Here is a 15,462-nt window from a genome sequence, read left to right as displayed (position 1 = left end):
ACCAAGAGAAGCGGGACGCACGCGAAAGGCCATCCAAGCTCAAGGGGGCAAGCAAGGCAAGCGGTCAACAGCCATCCATAGCTAACAGTTTCAAGCCGGAAATGAAAGTGTCGGCCCCAAAAGCCCAACAGATGACAAAAATGGTAGCTCGCTTCGTAGCTCGTGGTATGCACCCCTACAACATTGTCGAAGAACCGGGTTTCCTCGACATGATGAAGTTCGCTATGCCGGATTATGCCGTGCCGTCTCGGACAACATTCTCGAGAGCCATTATTCCAGACCTCTACGCATCAAGCAAAGAGAAGGTGAAAAAAAAGCTCGGGGACATTTTTGCAAGCGGAGTGGAGTCGCTTTCAATCACAACTGATGGTTGGACATCGCGGGCAAATGACAGCTACGTTTGTGTAACTTGTCACGTCATGGACAGTGACTTCGTGCAACACGTGCATGCATTGGCTTGCACAGATATGATAGACTCTCACACTGCAGCAAACCTGGAGCTATTTATCACAGGTGTAATCGAGGAGTGGGAACTTCCAGCTCATGATACTGTGCCGATCTTGGTTGTTACAGATAATGAAAGGAACTTAATTTCTGCAGTAGCGCGGTCGTCCTGGAATAGTGTGCAGTGTTTCGGACACACCCTTCAGTTGTGTGTCAGTGAGGCCAAAAGAGTAAGTGTCAGGGTTTCTGCAGCTCTGTGCTAAAGCCAGAGCGATTGTGGCTAGATAAAAACGGAGTGCCAAGGCCCGAGGACGGCTTCAGGAAATTCGGAGAAACATGCAGCTGGACCCTCTCGGAGGTTATACAAGACGTCCCAACGCGATGGAACAGTGAGCATGCCATGATGGCCAGGCTCGTGAAGCTCCGTACAGTCATCACTGTAGAACTTTCAGAATCTGACGCAGTTCCAAACTTGAACGCAAGTGAGTGGAAGCTTATGAAGGCAGCAATGCAAGTCTTGAAGCCACTTAACCATGCCACAACTGAACTGTCTGGGGACAGATATCCCACGCTGTCACAAGTCATTCCCCTGTTGCAGTGTAGCGAGGTGGTTCTAGCTAAACATGTTTCCGAAGGTGGTGAGGCAGCATTGCTTGCCTCAAGCCTTTTGCGTAGCATCAAGACGAGGTTCCCTGATATCAAGATGTCACGCCTTCCTGCATTGGCAATGTTGGTCAATCCTAGATACAAAGATGTCTGTTATGCTGAACGACCCGCAAAGCAATGGGCATTCACTCTACTCACAATGACAGCAGAAGAGACTGTGCCAGTTGATCAACATGGTACAGCAACAAGTGAGAACAGCACCTGCTCTGCAGACCCATCAGGGGACTCTGTGTGGAGTGCTTTTAGACACTTCAGTTCACGTGCACATCATCAGTCAAGCCGTACAATCTTGGATGAGGTTGCTGGGTACTTGAAGGCCCCCTCTTCTTTCCCGGTCTGAAGACCCCCTTGTGTGCTGGAAAAGCAAGGGCAGCCACCTTTACCCAACCCTGGTTGCAGCTGACCGTAGGTATCTTTCGATACCAGCCACACAGACTAGAAGTGAAAGGCTTTTTTCCACTGCAGGAGCCGTTGTAAGCTGCAGAAGGGAGCACCTCAAACCCCAGCATGTGGAACAGCTAGTGATTTTGCACGAAAATTTGTAGATTTTCGTAAATAATCAAAGTTGTTACTTTCCTTGAATAAATCCCAGACCTTAGCCCTCTGCCGTTTTTTTTTCTTTACTTGCTACTATTCGAAGTATTCGCTTCGAAATTATTCGAGAAGAATTACTATTCGCTTCGAATTCGCTTCGAACCAAAAAAGCACTATTCGCACAAGCCTAACAATGAGCATTATGTGCTGGTAAATACGGCCACCTCGGCATAGATGCTTGCACTTCTGAAGTCAGTTATGCCAGTCATGTTATGCAGCCAAAAAGTTTTTTTCATGGGGCTCTGCCGAATCAACATTTCTGGTGATGCTAACAATTCAGCCGTTAGGTCAACTTGTTACTAAAACTAGATAAACTAGATAAACATGCAGAGCGGAAAAGATGATGTCCTCGAGGAGAGATATCAGCGAGTTCAGCTGCATAACTTATTGCAACCATAACACTGCGGTCGCTAATGGATGCCGTCACCTTCTCCATGAGTGGTAACCACGGCTGTAAACGGCATGCGAAATTTTGCTTTAGTTTTGTGCCATGGTTCAACACACGTTTGGTGCTTAGCCAAGCAGAGTACAACGCTTGAGTTGTAAAAAGTATTCGTGGGGCGTGCTTTTGACTTTTGTCCACCCTTAGCCAGTACAAGACTACACGCCATATGCAGATGCGCAAGAAAGATCGACATATGGTTCAGCACAAGTCGTCCTTGCTCATTGTTCAGAAGCATCAATGTCTTCACCTGCTTCTAAAGAAGCAGCAAAATGAGCGAAATGTCAAATGTTGGCTTCTTGCCTTGCTAAGACTAGAAGTTTTAAGTTGCAATATATGTAATACATTGTAAATTCACTTTGTCTTCGACACCCACAGATCACATACCATAGTTTGCTCATCACCAATCTTGTAGTAAAAACCTGAAGCAATATGAAAATTAACTGACTATACTGCTGTTAAAGTAACGAGTGTGGAATCTACGCAGACCTTACGCAGACACGGATTCTCACTAATTACCTGTCTTTAATAAGTACATGAATATTTCCCCATATCTGTGTAATTAATTAGTAAATTTCTGCCTCCTTTTCATGAAACTTGTGCATGTGCCATGCAGACAAGTCGATAGTACTATGCAGCATATTGCCATGGGGCAGGATAAAATGGATTGTGCCGAACCGGTCTGCGAACCGATTCGATGTTGCAAACCGGTTTGCAAACTGTTATAAAATTTTTATTTATCTGAACCAGAACTGAACCCAAACCAAACCAGTATTTTGGGTGGTTCGACATTCTGGTGTGAACCTGAATAAAAAGTAGTCAATTTTACTGGTATGGACCAAAATGGCTCAAGCATATTTGGTGACACAGAGTCAGCAAATGCATTTGACTGAACAGAACAGGATCCCAGTTTTCTAAGGGTTATTTTCCTTCGATTCTATTCTTTCATCATCATCTGAATCCTGGCAATAACAAGAGCAGGGTGTCATGTAAGCCAATGACAAAAGGAAACAATAATAACAAATGAGAAGGATCATCATAAAATATGGGCCCAGCTTTTATTTCACAGTGGTCGTGCTCCATTAACAACCTTGGGCGCTATAACGTAAAATGATTCCAAACTGTTTTGATTCCAAACTCCTGACGTCAAATTTACGTAACCACCGACTCAAGCATCGGGCGGTGACCCGCAGCATTGTCTGAACAACCCAATCAAACACTCTCCTCGTTTATAGGAGGTCACCTTTGTTCGCTTTCAAAACCAATAACATTGCCTACACTCAGAGGTTTTTCTTATCTAATTGGCTGACAAGAGGCGAGGAGTACGCTCTAGTGGAGAGGGTTTCAATGGGGCCGAGCCAGCACAGTGATAACCGCATGAGGAGGGTGGTGCCGGCTTCTCCGATTGGTACGCTTCGCCTTACTTAGCTTGCGGTGGCTGGTCAAAAATCACGGCGGTGTGCAACGGAAGGATAAGAATGCCGCTAAAACGGATCCTCAGCAAGGAAGAGTTGGCAGAGCGATGTCATATGCATGTCGAAAGGGCTCGATAACTTTTTACTGCCACGCAAAAAGGTTTATCATGCGTAAATAAATACATGCTCAATGGCAGGTGCGAGTAGCGAGCACCTGAGCAATCGGCGGGCAGCCATCTTCTATTCCTTTCGGAACAGGGCAGTCTTTGGCTATTCAGAAAAATTTTCAGTTTTGTTCGGCATATTAATTCATTTTTTTTGCATACACATCACTTTGACGTGGTGAGTTTTCGTGGTTTTGTGAGGTCGCGTGACATAAAGGTGAAGTGGGCGTAGCTAGAAAACATTAGACCAATAGCAGAGGGCTAATGGTGAAAAGGCGTCTAATCAGGAATGATTATTTTTCTTTTGTGTGGTTTAATCATACATAATCAGTGTGTACACGTTATATCAGATGGGGAGCTATCGCGGTTTTCGTGACGTCGCGTGACAGACAGGCGAAGTTGGGAGTGGCCCGAAAATGTTTTGACCAATCGTGGAGGCTGATTGCAGAAATTGGAATCAAAACAGTTTGGAATCGTTTTACGTTATAGCGCCCCTTATGACTTGCAAGATGATTTATGTGCACGAGTCAGGACAGATGCAGCGCATATGCCAAGAATGATAGGCACCTAGGCTGAAATGATTCAAAAAAGTTGTAGTTGCAAACTTAGCCATGAAAGTTTGGCTCCTAGGTAAAAATGTCTATTGAGGGTCTCCGAGGCGTTGCTGTTTGTGTTGCAGTTCTTCGGTTTCGTCATTAACTCCTACAATTAAAATACCAGCTGTACAGTCGTAGTAATAAAACATGGCTCTAGTAACTAGCATCCTCTTCAATTGCTTGCCATGGGGTATGCAGAGCAAAATATATGCTAGTGGCAAGCCAATCAGAGGAGCACTGCATCATAATTTATGCAATCATCCCACTGCTGTTGCGAGTGAATGCCACTGTTATGAAACACTGAACACATGTAATTTGGGATATATAGCAGTTTTATTGTTAGGTCGAAGGCAGCATTATGCTTTAAAGCGAAGCTGTCTTTGCCTTTTCTCCCGACTTTCTGGGCGCTGCTGTGATGGTGTTGCCACGTGTGCTGCTGGGTTTCTTGCAACACCACCAGATGGCGCTCGCATCTGCGCATCCCGGCCGGCACTGCGGCGGGCCAGGATGCGTAGTTTGTGCATATGGCATGTGCTCTGCTTGCTTCCCTATGCGATAAAAATGCAGGTGCTGGGCTGTAGAGGTCGCATGCTGGGCTGTGATAGTGTAAACATTACAATTGTCAATGGCCTGAAGAGAGCGCTTGCAGCTGGCGTCTCAACAGCGTGCTGGCCATGTATGCAGAAAGATCACGTAAGCACGTGTCAGCAAAATGGCTCCAAAGCATGCACTCAGCTACAGTGTACTAGAATATTCTAGTACACTGTAACTCGGCGTCGAAGACATCCAGGCCAGAAAAAAGCGTTGCACAGAACAGGAGTGTCTTTGCTACGCAGCGAAACATGGTGCAGATCGCGAATGTATGTATACAATGTATACATACAATTAATTGAATTACGTACAACCCCGTAATTCAATTAAAGTTTAACACTTCTGCCACGATACGATGTGCCATGTGAGGCAATGATAATGCTCAACTGTCAGAGATTATTAACAATGACGCAGAACAACGCCTCAAGGAAACACGTTTCCCTGTGTGTTCTGTGGAGTATGCAGACAAACAGCAGTGGTGCACGCAAGGTAACGTTTAACATCAACTCACCTCTCTCTTGGACTAAACGCTTAAGAAATTACACAATTGCCGCCAACATCACCGCTAATTATCGTTAATCAAAGCAAACAGCATACAAAGCTTCGTTTACATCGATTCCCATAGTGTGTGGGATCTGCATATTTTTTTTTTTTTCAGAGCTCTTTCTGTGTAGAATGTGAGCAGTGTCCTTTCTTTATTCACACAAGGCACTATTTATGTGCACTCACATAATCTGAGTTAAGAATGAGTGTTGTTCTGTTCATGTGAAGGGTAAAATTTGCAGTTGTGTTAGTCTAGATGTTTGGGAATTTTCTTTAACAAAGTGCCTTCAGCTTTGTAATTGTGTACATGGCAAGTTTTTCTATGTCTTATGTGCATTGTGGCGTATAGAAAATGCTGAACCGGTTCGCAAACCAGCTTGATATTGTGAACTTGTTTGAACCATTATAATTTTTATGTCACAGAACCAGAACTGAATAGGAAAGATCAAGACACTTTGTAGCCAATCAAGAATTGGACCCATATATTTACGGCCTGAACCCCCTGGTAGTAATGTTAATGTTTCTTTTCCGTTAAAATTTGATTGCATTTTGGAAAACTTCAAACCAGTCACAAAACACCACATTATCAGTGGAAGAATAAAAATATTCTATTCATTGAGAAAACATACACAAAAACCTGTTTTAAAGGTGGCTTTGGTGCGTACTACCTTTTAATGCCTTATTTTTAAAATCCACATGAATTGCTTGGAGAAATGTATATTAAAGGCAGTGCATGACCTGCACTTGTATTTGGCCAAGGTCGTTGCCCGATTTCACAACTCAGTAGCATTTATTAGCATCATTAGACAAATCTTGCCCATTAACTGTGTGCATTGCTGATGGCAGGAACAAAAAATTCTACGTCGAGAGCTGGTTTAGTTATGTGTTTATGACATGGACATTCGTACAGGGACTGAGCCGAGTTATTTATGACGTGTCGCTTTTAGCCAGTAGTATGGTGGAAGTGCTCAAGTTTAATTTCCTGTGCAGGTCCGCAGTGCAGTGCATGACTATGCAACTTTGTTTTGTCCACTGTTTTTAACTGGCCTTGAATCAGAGGTTCCAGGTATAATATGGCTGTATCAGCAAAAGCTGTTGTTCTGGAGATTGAGATTTTATTGATAAAAAAATACATTCATAGTAAACATGCACAAAACAAGCTTAGCTCTTATAACTGGCGTTGTCTGATGCAGTTTAACATCCTGAGGAACGTTCATAATTTTATATAAAATGTTGAAACACAACAATGCACCATTTAAATATGTTCTTTATCACAATCATCTTTACAGCAAAGGTCAGGTTCCCTGAGCACAGTAGAAGCAGCAAGCTTCTGAAGCTTCATCCTGCTTGATGTATTGAAGGTATATAAAATAGTATAGTGTTTGAGTGGCTTCAAAAACTTAAGTAAGGTGTTGGGTAGGCTGATCAATTGCATCAACCTTCACATAGTGAGCGCACACAAGGCATGGCAACAGAGTCCATCAGCTGACATTTCACAAAAGAAGGTGCCAATCAGACTTCTCAAGGCTAATAATAATAGTTATAACCTCCTGGAGAAAAATAAGCCCTGTACATTTGAGGTCCTTGTTATGTGGTAAAGTGGGAATGGGACAAAGCAGAAGTATAACAAAAATGCATGTAAACTACCCTAAACTAATTCGTTTTAATGAACCTGTCTGAACTGCTTCATTGTATTTTTCCAAGTGCTTAACTACGAGTGTATACAAACTTGCCCAGCTGCAACCTTGGTTATTCCACATGTGTGAGCAGTAGAACAGAAAATATGTTCATTCTAAAATGTGGCCTAAAGATTTTAAGCCATTTCGCACTCTATTGTACTTCAGAATGTTCATGCCATATGTTTGATTGGTAGCTGACCTGCATTCCAGAAAGGGTAAAATAGAATACCAAGGCAGGCACTGCGGTTGTCAGCTTAGTTACTGCTTGAAAATTCTTCCTCATGTGCACCTGAACAGCACATACTCATTATTGTGCTAGTTTTTTTTTTTTTTTTGTAGATGTGCTGTCTTTATATTATGCCTTTTATACATTTGTGGCCTCTCTGAAGTACGTAGTGAATTAAGCATATCTTTTCTAAATGCAACAGGCAACTCTACCGTGCAACAGATCTTGTTTTACTTCTTCAACTGCTTTCTACCCTATACTATGCTCATTTGACTCACCCTTGGACTCCTGCACTTCTCAGATCTCTCGATTGAAGACCACATGGCTGGCATTGCGCCAACGGCATACAGACACTGCACTTGCCTATGAGACCAAGCTGCGGCCAGCCCTGAAGAACATGCAGGAATGTAGCAACCCTCAAGCACCCAACACCTGCCTGCCTTACTTACTCTCTATACTGCTCATCCTGGAGCACAGCTTTGAAGGGCTGCTTGTAAATCCATCTGCAGCATCTTCCCAACGCAAGGACACTAGCTCAGAGCTGCTCCTACTCCCTTGGGAGAATTCAACTGCTGACTATGGTCTTCAGTTGTTGCTTTCACACCTAGAACAGCAGCGGCTGGTGACTCAACAGCTTCCAACATATCGGCGCAACGGCGAGATTGTGTTCGAGAATGTCAAGTTAGATGACATTATGCTGGACCTCTTTCGGACCGAGTTTCACCTGTTGTTCCTGTGGGGTGCACGCGGTGCCACTGTGGCATCCTGTGAAAGACATGCCAAGTTGACACAAGTGTTAGCAGCTATGTCAGTTCGGTCTGAACCGATTGGCACACCTGTGTGATGATGGGGGTGGGCGATTACAAGTGCCTGAGCCTAGTGAACAGGTGGCATGAAGTTAATGAACAAGAAGGGCCAGCTGAAGTCATCTTCCTTGTGACAGCATGTGATTGTACCAAAACACTGGAGGAGTTTTCAGAGTGATGAAGACAAGACTGTGAATAGTGATGATCAGCAGTAGCTGATGCACAGCATTGAAGGCTAGTGAATTTTAGGGATGTTCATTGTAGATTTCTTGATCAGCTAGTACTCTGAATGCCTTTTTTCAGCCACTTTACTGTGGACAGGTATAACAGCATGCAACAGGTCTTGCATCATTTATTGTAGGTTTGTGACAAGAGTATGTACATGTTTCTTGCAACACATTACCAAAAGAGGTTTTGCAGTCTAAGCTGCTTCTGGAATAGATGTGATTATGCAGTCACAATATGTGAATGTGCTGCTCCTACTAAGCATCAAGTATGAAAACAATATATGTCCTTTTGCTCTTAAGATGTGCTGTAATTTTTAATGTTAAATGTAGATAGCATACAGTAGCATAGCCAGAGCGTATTTTTGAAGGGGTTTAGGAGGCAGGTGTTTTCAACGTGCTCAAAACTTTTTGTGTTTCCAGCCTGCTGATAATCTGCTCCTTTTTCTTAAGAGCGTTTCCTTATGATAAAAAAAAAAAAAAAAAAAAAAACAACAACATTGTGGGAGCTGGTTTGACACGAAGACTCCCTGTGGCCATTCTCCTGATATCATAATTTATTGTTCACGATAATGGAAGTAATTTTGCCTGTATGCAAGTGATCCCAGAGAAGGGTTGAGATCGAAGGGAGTTTGTTACAAACTTATGGTTTTACTTTGTGGAAGTGGCTTAAAGGGGTCCTGGAATGTTTTGCTAACCTATGGGACATTATGAACTTAAGGCACTGCACGGGTGACACCTAGATGAAACTTTTTGAGGTAAAAAAACGTGAGTGAAGTCGCACTGGTCTCCTTGTTTTCTAGCCCCTTCTGCTTGCATGTCTGGCAGTTCTTGGAGCACTGTGCCACCTTCCATGACCTTGTCAATGTGCCCCATATTAATACAGAAGTTTTCCATGGCTGAGCCTCTCAACAACTTCCTACCAAACATCCGTAATGGGACTTGTGTTCCCAGTGGCACAAATGTGAAATAATAATAAATTCTATCAAAAGCTGTTTCCCAGACACATGGTAATTTGTGACATTGTCACAGTACAGTTAGCCAAAAATTTTCAAGTCATTCCTTTCACCACTTGCTGCTTTTATACTGATAATGTGGTTTCATTTTTCCCTTTTGTCTTCATGTACTTGTTCTCTGCTGTTTTGTATGGTTTGTTCACTTAATGCATCATTGGGATCAGCCAAAAGAAGGTGCTTTAGTATGTGGTGGATAGTGCTGCTTGTGAGGGACAAGAGGCAGAGTAAGCATACTTGAAAAATCAATATATGAACTACAAAAGCCTATATTTAGTCAGGGACCACATAATGAGCCCTCACAGTGTGTTCCAGTTTTTTTTTTTTTAATTGCAGTGAATAGTGTGTGACCTACATACATACAAGTTAATTAAAAGTAGTGTAATATTCATTGACATCAACTAAACTGGCCAGATTCATCATGTTACAAGCTTCCCGGGGCAGCATCTGTGTGCACATGTGTGTCTCTATTGGTTGCTTTGGGCAGTGTGGTTGGCTTTTATTGTGTCCCCACAATCTTAGTAAAGGACAGGATTGTTAGGAAATGTCCTCACCTTCTGCAACTTTGGAATTCCAGGAATACAATGGGAACTTACGTACATGAGCCAGTAGCAAGTCTCGTCACAAATGTAGCAATTATATGTTTAGATGGGATCAGTGATTATTTGCTTTGAAACATCATTAGAAAAGCAACCCTTTAATCCCAGGTGCTATGCCCTTTTTCCGAAAAAAAATTACAGCTAGTGCCACATTCATCCACCTTTCGTTCCACATAACTTCTCTTTCATTTCCTTAAGCTAGGTAATGGACATGCTCTAGTTTTTTTGCGGTGTCGAACATAGTTGAATATTTTGTCACAGAGGTATAGGAGACATTGCAATTTCCTGCATGTACTTTAAGGCGTGCACGACAGTTTGTAGTACTATTGATGCTGTATGGCAAATGCTCGCAAGAAAAAAAAAAATATATATATATTTTGTTCTTTTAGTGCTGCACTTACAGATGGAATGTACAATTTTGAAATTGATGGGTGTGGAATGTTGGTTTCACTGTTTATCGTTTGTAGCTTGTTTTCAGTTGCCAAGATCACACTTTTGATCACATTTTGAGTCTCTCCCAAGAGGTAGCAATAGTAGCATCGCTAAACATTAGTCTAGACATTCCGATTCTTTCGTTTTGTGCTAGTGCTTCAAAATACTTTAGCTAAATGCATTCTTATTATATACAGAAAGACAAAATAAGTGAGTTGTCTTTCCCAAGGCACACACTAAGTCATCTGCTGACTTGAATCTACACCATTAATCTGCAAATGTGGCTACCAACAAACCATTATTGCACAAAGACAATGTCTCATGTGTACATGGTGTTATGTTGAGCCTGGTTTAGGGTTAAAGGGATACTAAAAAGCTGTGTTAGTAAATTGCCATTTTTTAGAATGCTGAAAAGATCACTGTTATGGCACGTACACACTAGCGGCAAAACGCAGCAGCGGCAGGGCGGCCACACTAACCGGCGGCGCGCCGCTGCGGCAATCACGTGACAGACTAGACTCCTCTCCAATTCTCGAACTATCCGGGAGCTCACGCGTGCAGATGATAGTGCGAAACGAGAATCAAGCGGTCGGGCGGGTCCGCATGGCACCAGTTTCCAGGCACCAGGCCGTCACGGAAGCGGGCCGCTCTCATTGGTCTCCTTCATTCGCGGCACGCGGCAAACCACAAAAAATCGGTCCAGGAGCGATCCCTGCCGCGGCAACAAAAACCCGTTTCGCGGCGCCCGTCTTACCGCCGGCGGCGCGCTGCGCGCGTTTTTCCGCTAGTGTGTACGTGGCATTACTGTGAGCAGATGCTTGGTAGGCCAGAAAAATACACAAAAACAAGAGAACTGCAGTGATACTTCATTAAAGTTCCTGCACAAACGTCCTGTGAGGACATGGAGCATCTCTTCTGTCTAGTTAATTATTTATTGATAAAGAAAGAATACATTGCATTCTAAGTAAACGAAAACTCGCCGAGAACGGTTTGAAAACTTTTTCTGGTTTTAAAACACCTCAAATATGAGAAAGTAGCATGAAGTCCGTGATGTCACATTGACATAGTGGTGCTGCAGTTTGTGTTTGAAATTCGAAAAAGGGAAGTTTTGCCTTCATTTTCTTCATTAGTAATGAACGTGTTGCAGGATTGAAAATACACGCTTTGAAAGAATACCTCATCAGTGCAAGCTGGTTTAGTGCTTTTTAGTGTTCCTTTAAAAACTGTAGAGGTCTGTTTGCAAGTGCAGGGTGCAATGTGCCCTCATGTTATTATTTTTTTTTTTTTGGGGTGTGTGTGTGTGTAAATAATTTACTGCATCCCATGTGTAAGCAACCAGTTCCTATCATGTGCCGACACATAGTTTCTGTGTATTGATGTAAGTGAAAAAGTAACAAAATATGCATTACTGGACATTTCTTAAAAAGCAAGGTTACTTTGTTAAAGTTATTGCTATACAGTAGACTTCTGTTAATTTGACTCCAGTTAATTCGATCCCAACCGAAACCCATGCATTCCTATGGGCCCAAAGTTTCATCAAAATTGGCCTTCGCTGCATAATTCGAACTTGGTAGATCAGCAAGCATGCACCCAACTTCCTATGGTGACCCAAATACATCATCATCATCAGCCTATATTTTATGTCCACTGCAGGACGAAGGCCTCTCCCTGCGATCTCCAATTTCCTCTGTCTTGCGCTAGCGTATTCCAACTTGCGCCTGCAAATTTCCTAACTTCATCATCCCATCTGGTTTTCTGCCGACCTCGACTGCGCTTCCCTTCTCTTGGTATCCATTCTGTAACCCTAATGGCCCATCGGTTATCCATCCTACGCATTACATGGCCTACCCAGCTCCATTTCTTACGCTTAATGTCAACTACAATATGTCAAATAGAATATTTAATGGCAGTGTCTATCTTGGCTGATCTTAGGGGACAGCAAACGCGTTCCGTCGAAAACGCCTCTTTTCGTTCGGCCTTAGGAAGATTTTCAAGCAATAACCGTAGCTCACTATGTCTGATCACTGTATTTACCTGATTCCAACGTGGGCTGAAAATTCCCTAAGCGGTGCAATCGGATATGAAACCAAAACTACCTTCATGGCATTGCATGCTTTACCGCATAACACTAATGTACCACGGCAAAGCTGACACTAGGAAACCGACAAGTGTGGCAAGTTGGTAAAGTTGCACAATCAACAGTGTAACGAATACAGAGACTAAGAAAAGAAACGAATGTTACAGGCGCTATCCTAGGAAACAGGCCTCCATTCTGCAAGACTTATTTTTCTTGCTAAAAAATCGGGTGCAAGTTAGATATTTTTGTTTAGAGCTTTAATGCAATTTCTACGTTAGTTTTCCACTTTGGACACACAGAAAGTGGACATGCATTTGACTCGGGGGTGTTTACGATTCTGGCAAATACTGCCAATGAATCGGCGGTGTGTTTCGTCATTTTTTATACATCTTAATTTGACCCACCAGATAATTTGATCAATTTTGCTGGTCCCATCAGGGTCGAGTCAACGGAAGATGACTGTACTTATATGTCCCCCCGTCCCCTTCTCTCAAAAAATCTGCCGTGCAATGCTATAGTGTTTACTACCAATTATAAATGTAAAATATGGGGTATCCAATCTACTGTATAAACTGAAATATAGGTTGAGACCCCCCCCTTAAAAAAAAGAGGCACCGCTCGTCTCATATAGCGGCCTTTGGCACGTTGCAAGTCGTCGTCTGGCCAAGGTCAGGGGCTGACGTGTATTACGGGCAACCTATATTCCAGTTTTTACGGTCGTGTATTTCTTTAGAATTAAGTCACGATTTCAGACTCAAATGTGTGCAGTGTGTGGCTTGAAATCTAGGCCCAAAGACAACTCTCACAATGCAGCTTTGTCTTCAGAGTTAAAAACAATGTGCAGTTCACTTAATGGGATTGCACGTAACTAAGAAAACACAATTCCAATGCATTTGTTAAGTATGTTCTATGTATCCACATCAATGCCAGAGGGTCTAAATTCTGTTAGCAGCTTCAGGGAGTGATGGTGATAATGGATGCCAATAGAACTTGCAAAGTTTCTAGAATTTGCTAGTAAGTGTTAGAAAAATACAGAAATCTGATTTTATTTAAAGATTTTTTAAAACTTGCGCACTGTTTTTGGCAGCTGAATAGCATACAAGGGTTTCACATTGTACAGCCTCTCAAGTTTTGTATAAAGGATGAAAATGGAAACATTGTGTACGATGTATATATGCTTTGACCTGTACATGCGAAGTCACACGAGAGTACGGCTACATTATGTAATGACAGTGAATTAGAACCTAGTATGTGCTGTAAAAGACACAAACCAAGTGTGATGTTATGAGAGCTTTGTGTTGTGTGATGACCGTCACCTGTTCTAGTCACAAAATTGTAATGTGTCACCTGATTAAAAGCACTATGTGTTAGACCAAATGAATCCTGTGTATAAAGATAAGAAAAATTATTCTTCACTGAAAGTGTAGTAGGCCTGCACAAAACATGCAGCACAGTCGCAGCGCTAGCTGAAGTGCCTTTCTCGGAGCTTGTAGTAAGAGCTGCGATGAGGTTGACAGGTGGGGCTGTTTTGGTGAAGCCTCTTGGCCCCGTTTTCAAGACTAAGAGCTATACTGTCTGGTTGGTGTCGACATTTAGGTGTGGCTTCTGCTGCTTTCTGCTCCGCAGCCTGCCAAACCTGATGCTCCCTGGCTGCAGTGGCGAGAGTAAATTTGTGCTCACCTTCTTCAGACACAGTCTGCACCTTATGTGGGGGAGCCACGAGGCATGAATAGGCTTTACATACTCCTTTAAACAATCAAGACTCCCTCTGCAAATAGGATGACGACTCACTAGAAGATGGAGGCACCCGTGCCAGCACCATCCAGTAGAGAAGCCAAGTGGGCATCAGTCAATATCAGCTTGTGGCGCAAGCGCATTCTCCCAGCGCAGTACTCTTTGCTGTAGTGTTGATGGAGTGTTTTAGAGGTGTCGTCTTCGACTAGCAATCTGTGGGCGCAAAGTTTGAATCATCGCGAGACACTGCAGCATTTCCTTTTGTAAACTTCTCGCAAAGGACTTGGTTTTCCTGCATTGGACAGCAATGGACACCGGCGACCCTGGTGAACATCACGATGACTTAGGGAGGGAGCACATAACAGCTATTGCTCTGAAAATATATGAGCACAAAGGCAAGCACCGGCACATTGTTATTCAAGATCCAGGCAAATTCACAAAAAAGTGTGCAATTGCACTGGGCAAGTCACACTATGGTGCATGCAACTTCAACTCAATGGATGTTGATAATAGAGGGTTTTAGCTTGTCCATTCTTTCGGGAAATACCGTGTTGCGGTAAACGTGGATGGCAGTAATAACGCTGGTAGCAACATCCTGTGAAGTGTATTTGTGTTACACGAGTGTACTCGTCGAAGCAATATAAAGCAAAAGGGACTGCATGTTGTTGACTGAATTGCTATTGACACTAATGATGAAATAGCATATGATCAGTTACTACAATAACTCTGTGCCCTCTCTGGTTCAACTCTGCACCATAAGATGACGCTATGACGCTGTCAACCTGCAATTCGAGTTTATGCCCCCGGTAACCCAGCGTTCCATGAACAGTAAATACGTGCAAAGACAAGCTGAAACTTCCTAATGTCTGGATATACTGCTCACATCAAACTGTACACAGGATACACTGAACTTGCAGCAAGTACTGTCACCCCCAGAATGCTCCTTTTCTTCCTTACAATGCCTTGCATTTTCACAAGTACCGATAGCATTTATGATTATTGCACCAGACGAGAAGGACCTTTTAAGTTATTACGAACAAAAATGGAAAAAGAGTATATAATATGTATACACGATGGAAAAGCAAGAAAAGCTTATGCACAAAAAAAAAAGGTAATCTTTCTAGCAGATGTGTTTAGACATTTGCATTTAATGAGAGAAAGTTAACCCTTTATTGACCAGAAAAAATTCATAGTAGTAACAACTTTATTTATCCTTT

At 42.7% G+C, this 15,462-nt stretch overlaps 1 protein-coding gene across 2 annotated transcripts in view; it reads left to right on the top strand.

Annotated features, from left to right (window-relative positions):
* LOC119436386 (breast cancer anti-estrogen resistance protein 3 homolog) overlaps positions 1 to 13,892 on the top strand; it is a 60,284-nt gene extending 46,392 nt beyond the window's left edge. For both annotated transcript variants that reach the window (XM_049657409.1, XM_037703224.2), the window contains one exon: positions 7,662 to 13,892. In XM_049657409.1, the coding sequence (XP_049513366.1) occupies positions 7,662 to 8,204 (543 nt within the window). In that variant the 3' untranslated portion in view covers positions 8,205 to 13,892. The remainder of the gene's footprint in view (positions 1 to 7,661) is intronic.
* The last annotated feature ends 1,570 nt before the right edge of the window (positions 13,893 to 15,462 follow it).

This window comes from Dermacentor silvarum, chromosome 1, assembly GCF_013339745.2.
Source record: "Dermacentor silvarum isolate Dsil-2018 chromosome 1, BIME_Dsil_1.4, whole genome shotgun sequence".
Lineage (NCBI taxonomy): Eukaryota > Metazoa > Arthropoda > Arachnida > Ixodida > Ixodidae > Dermacentor > Dermacentor silvarum.
This window is presented reverse-complemented; position numbering and strand designations above follow the sequence as displayed.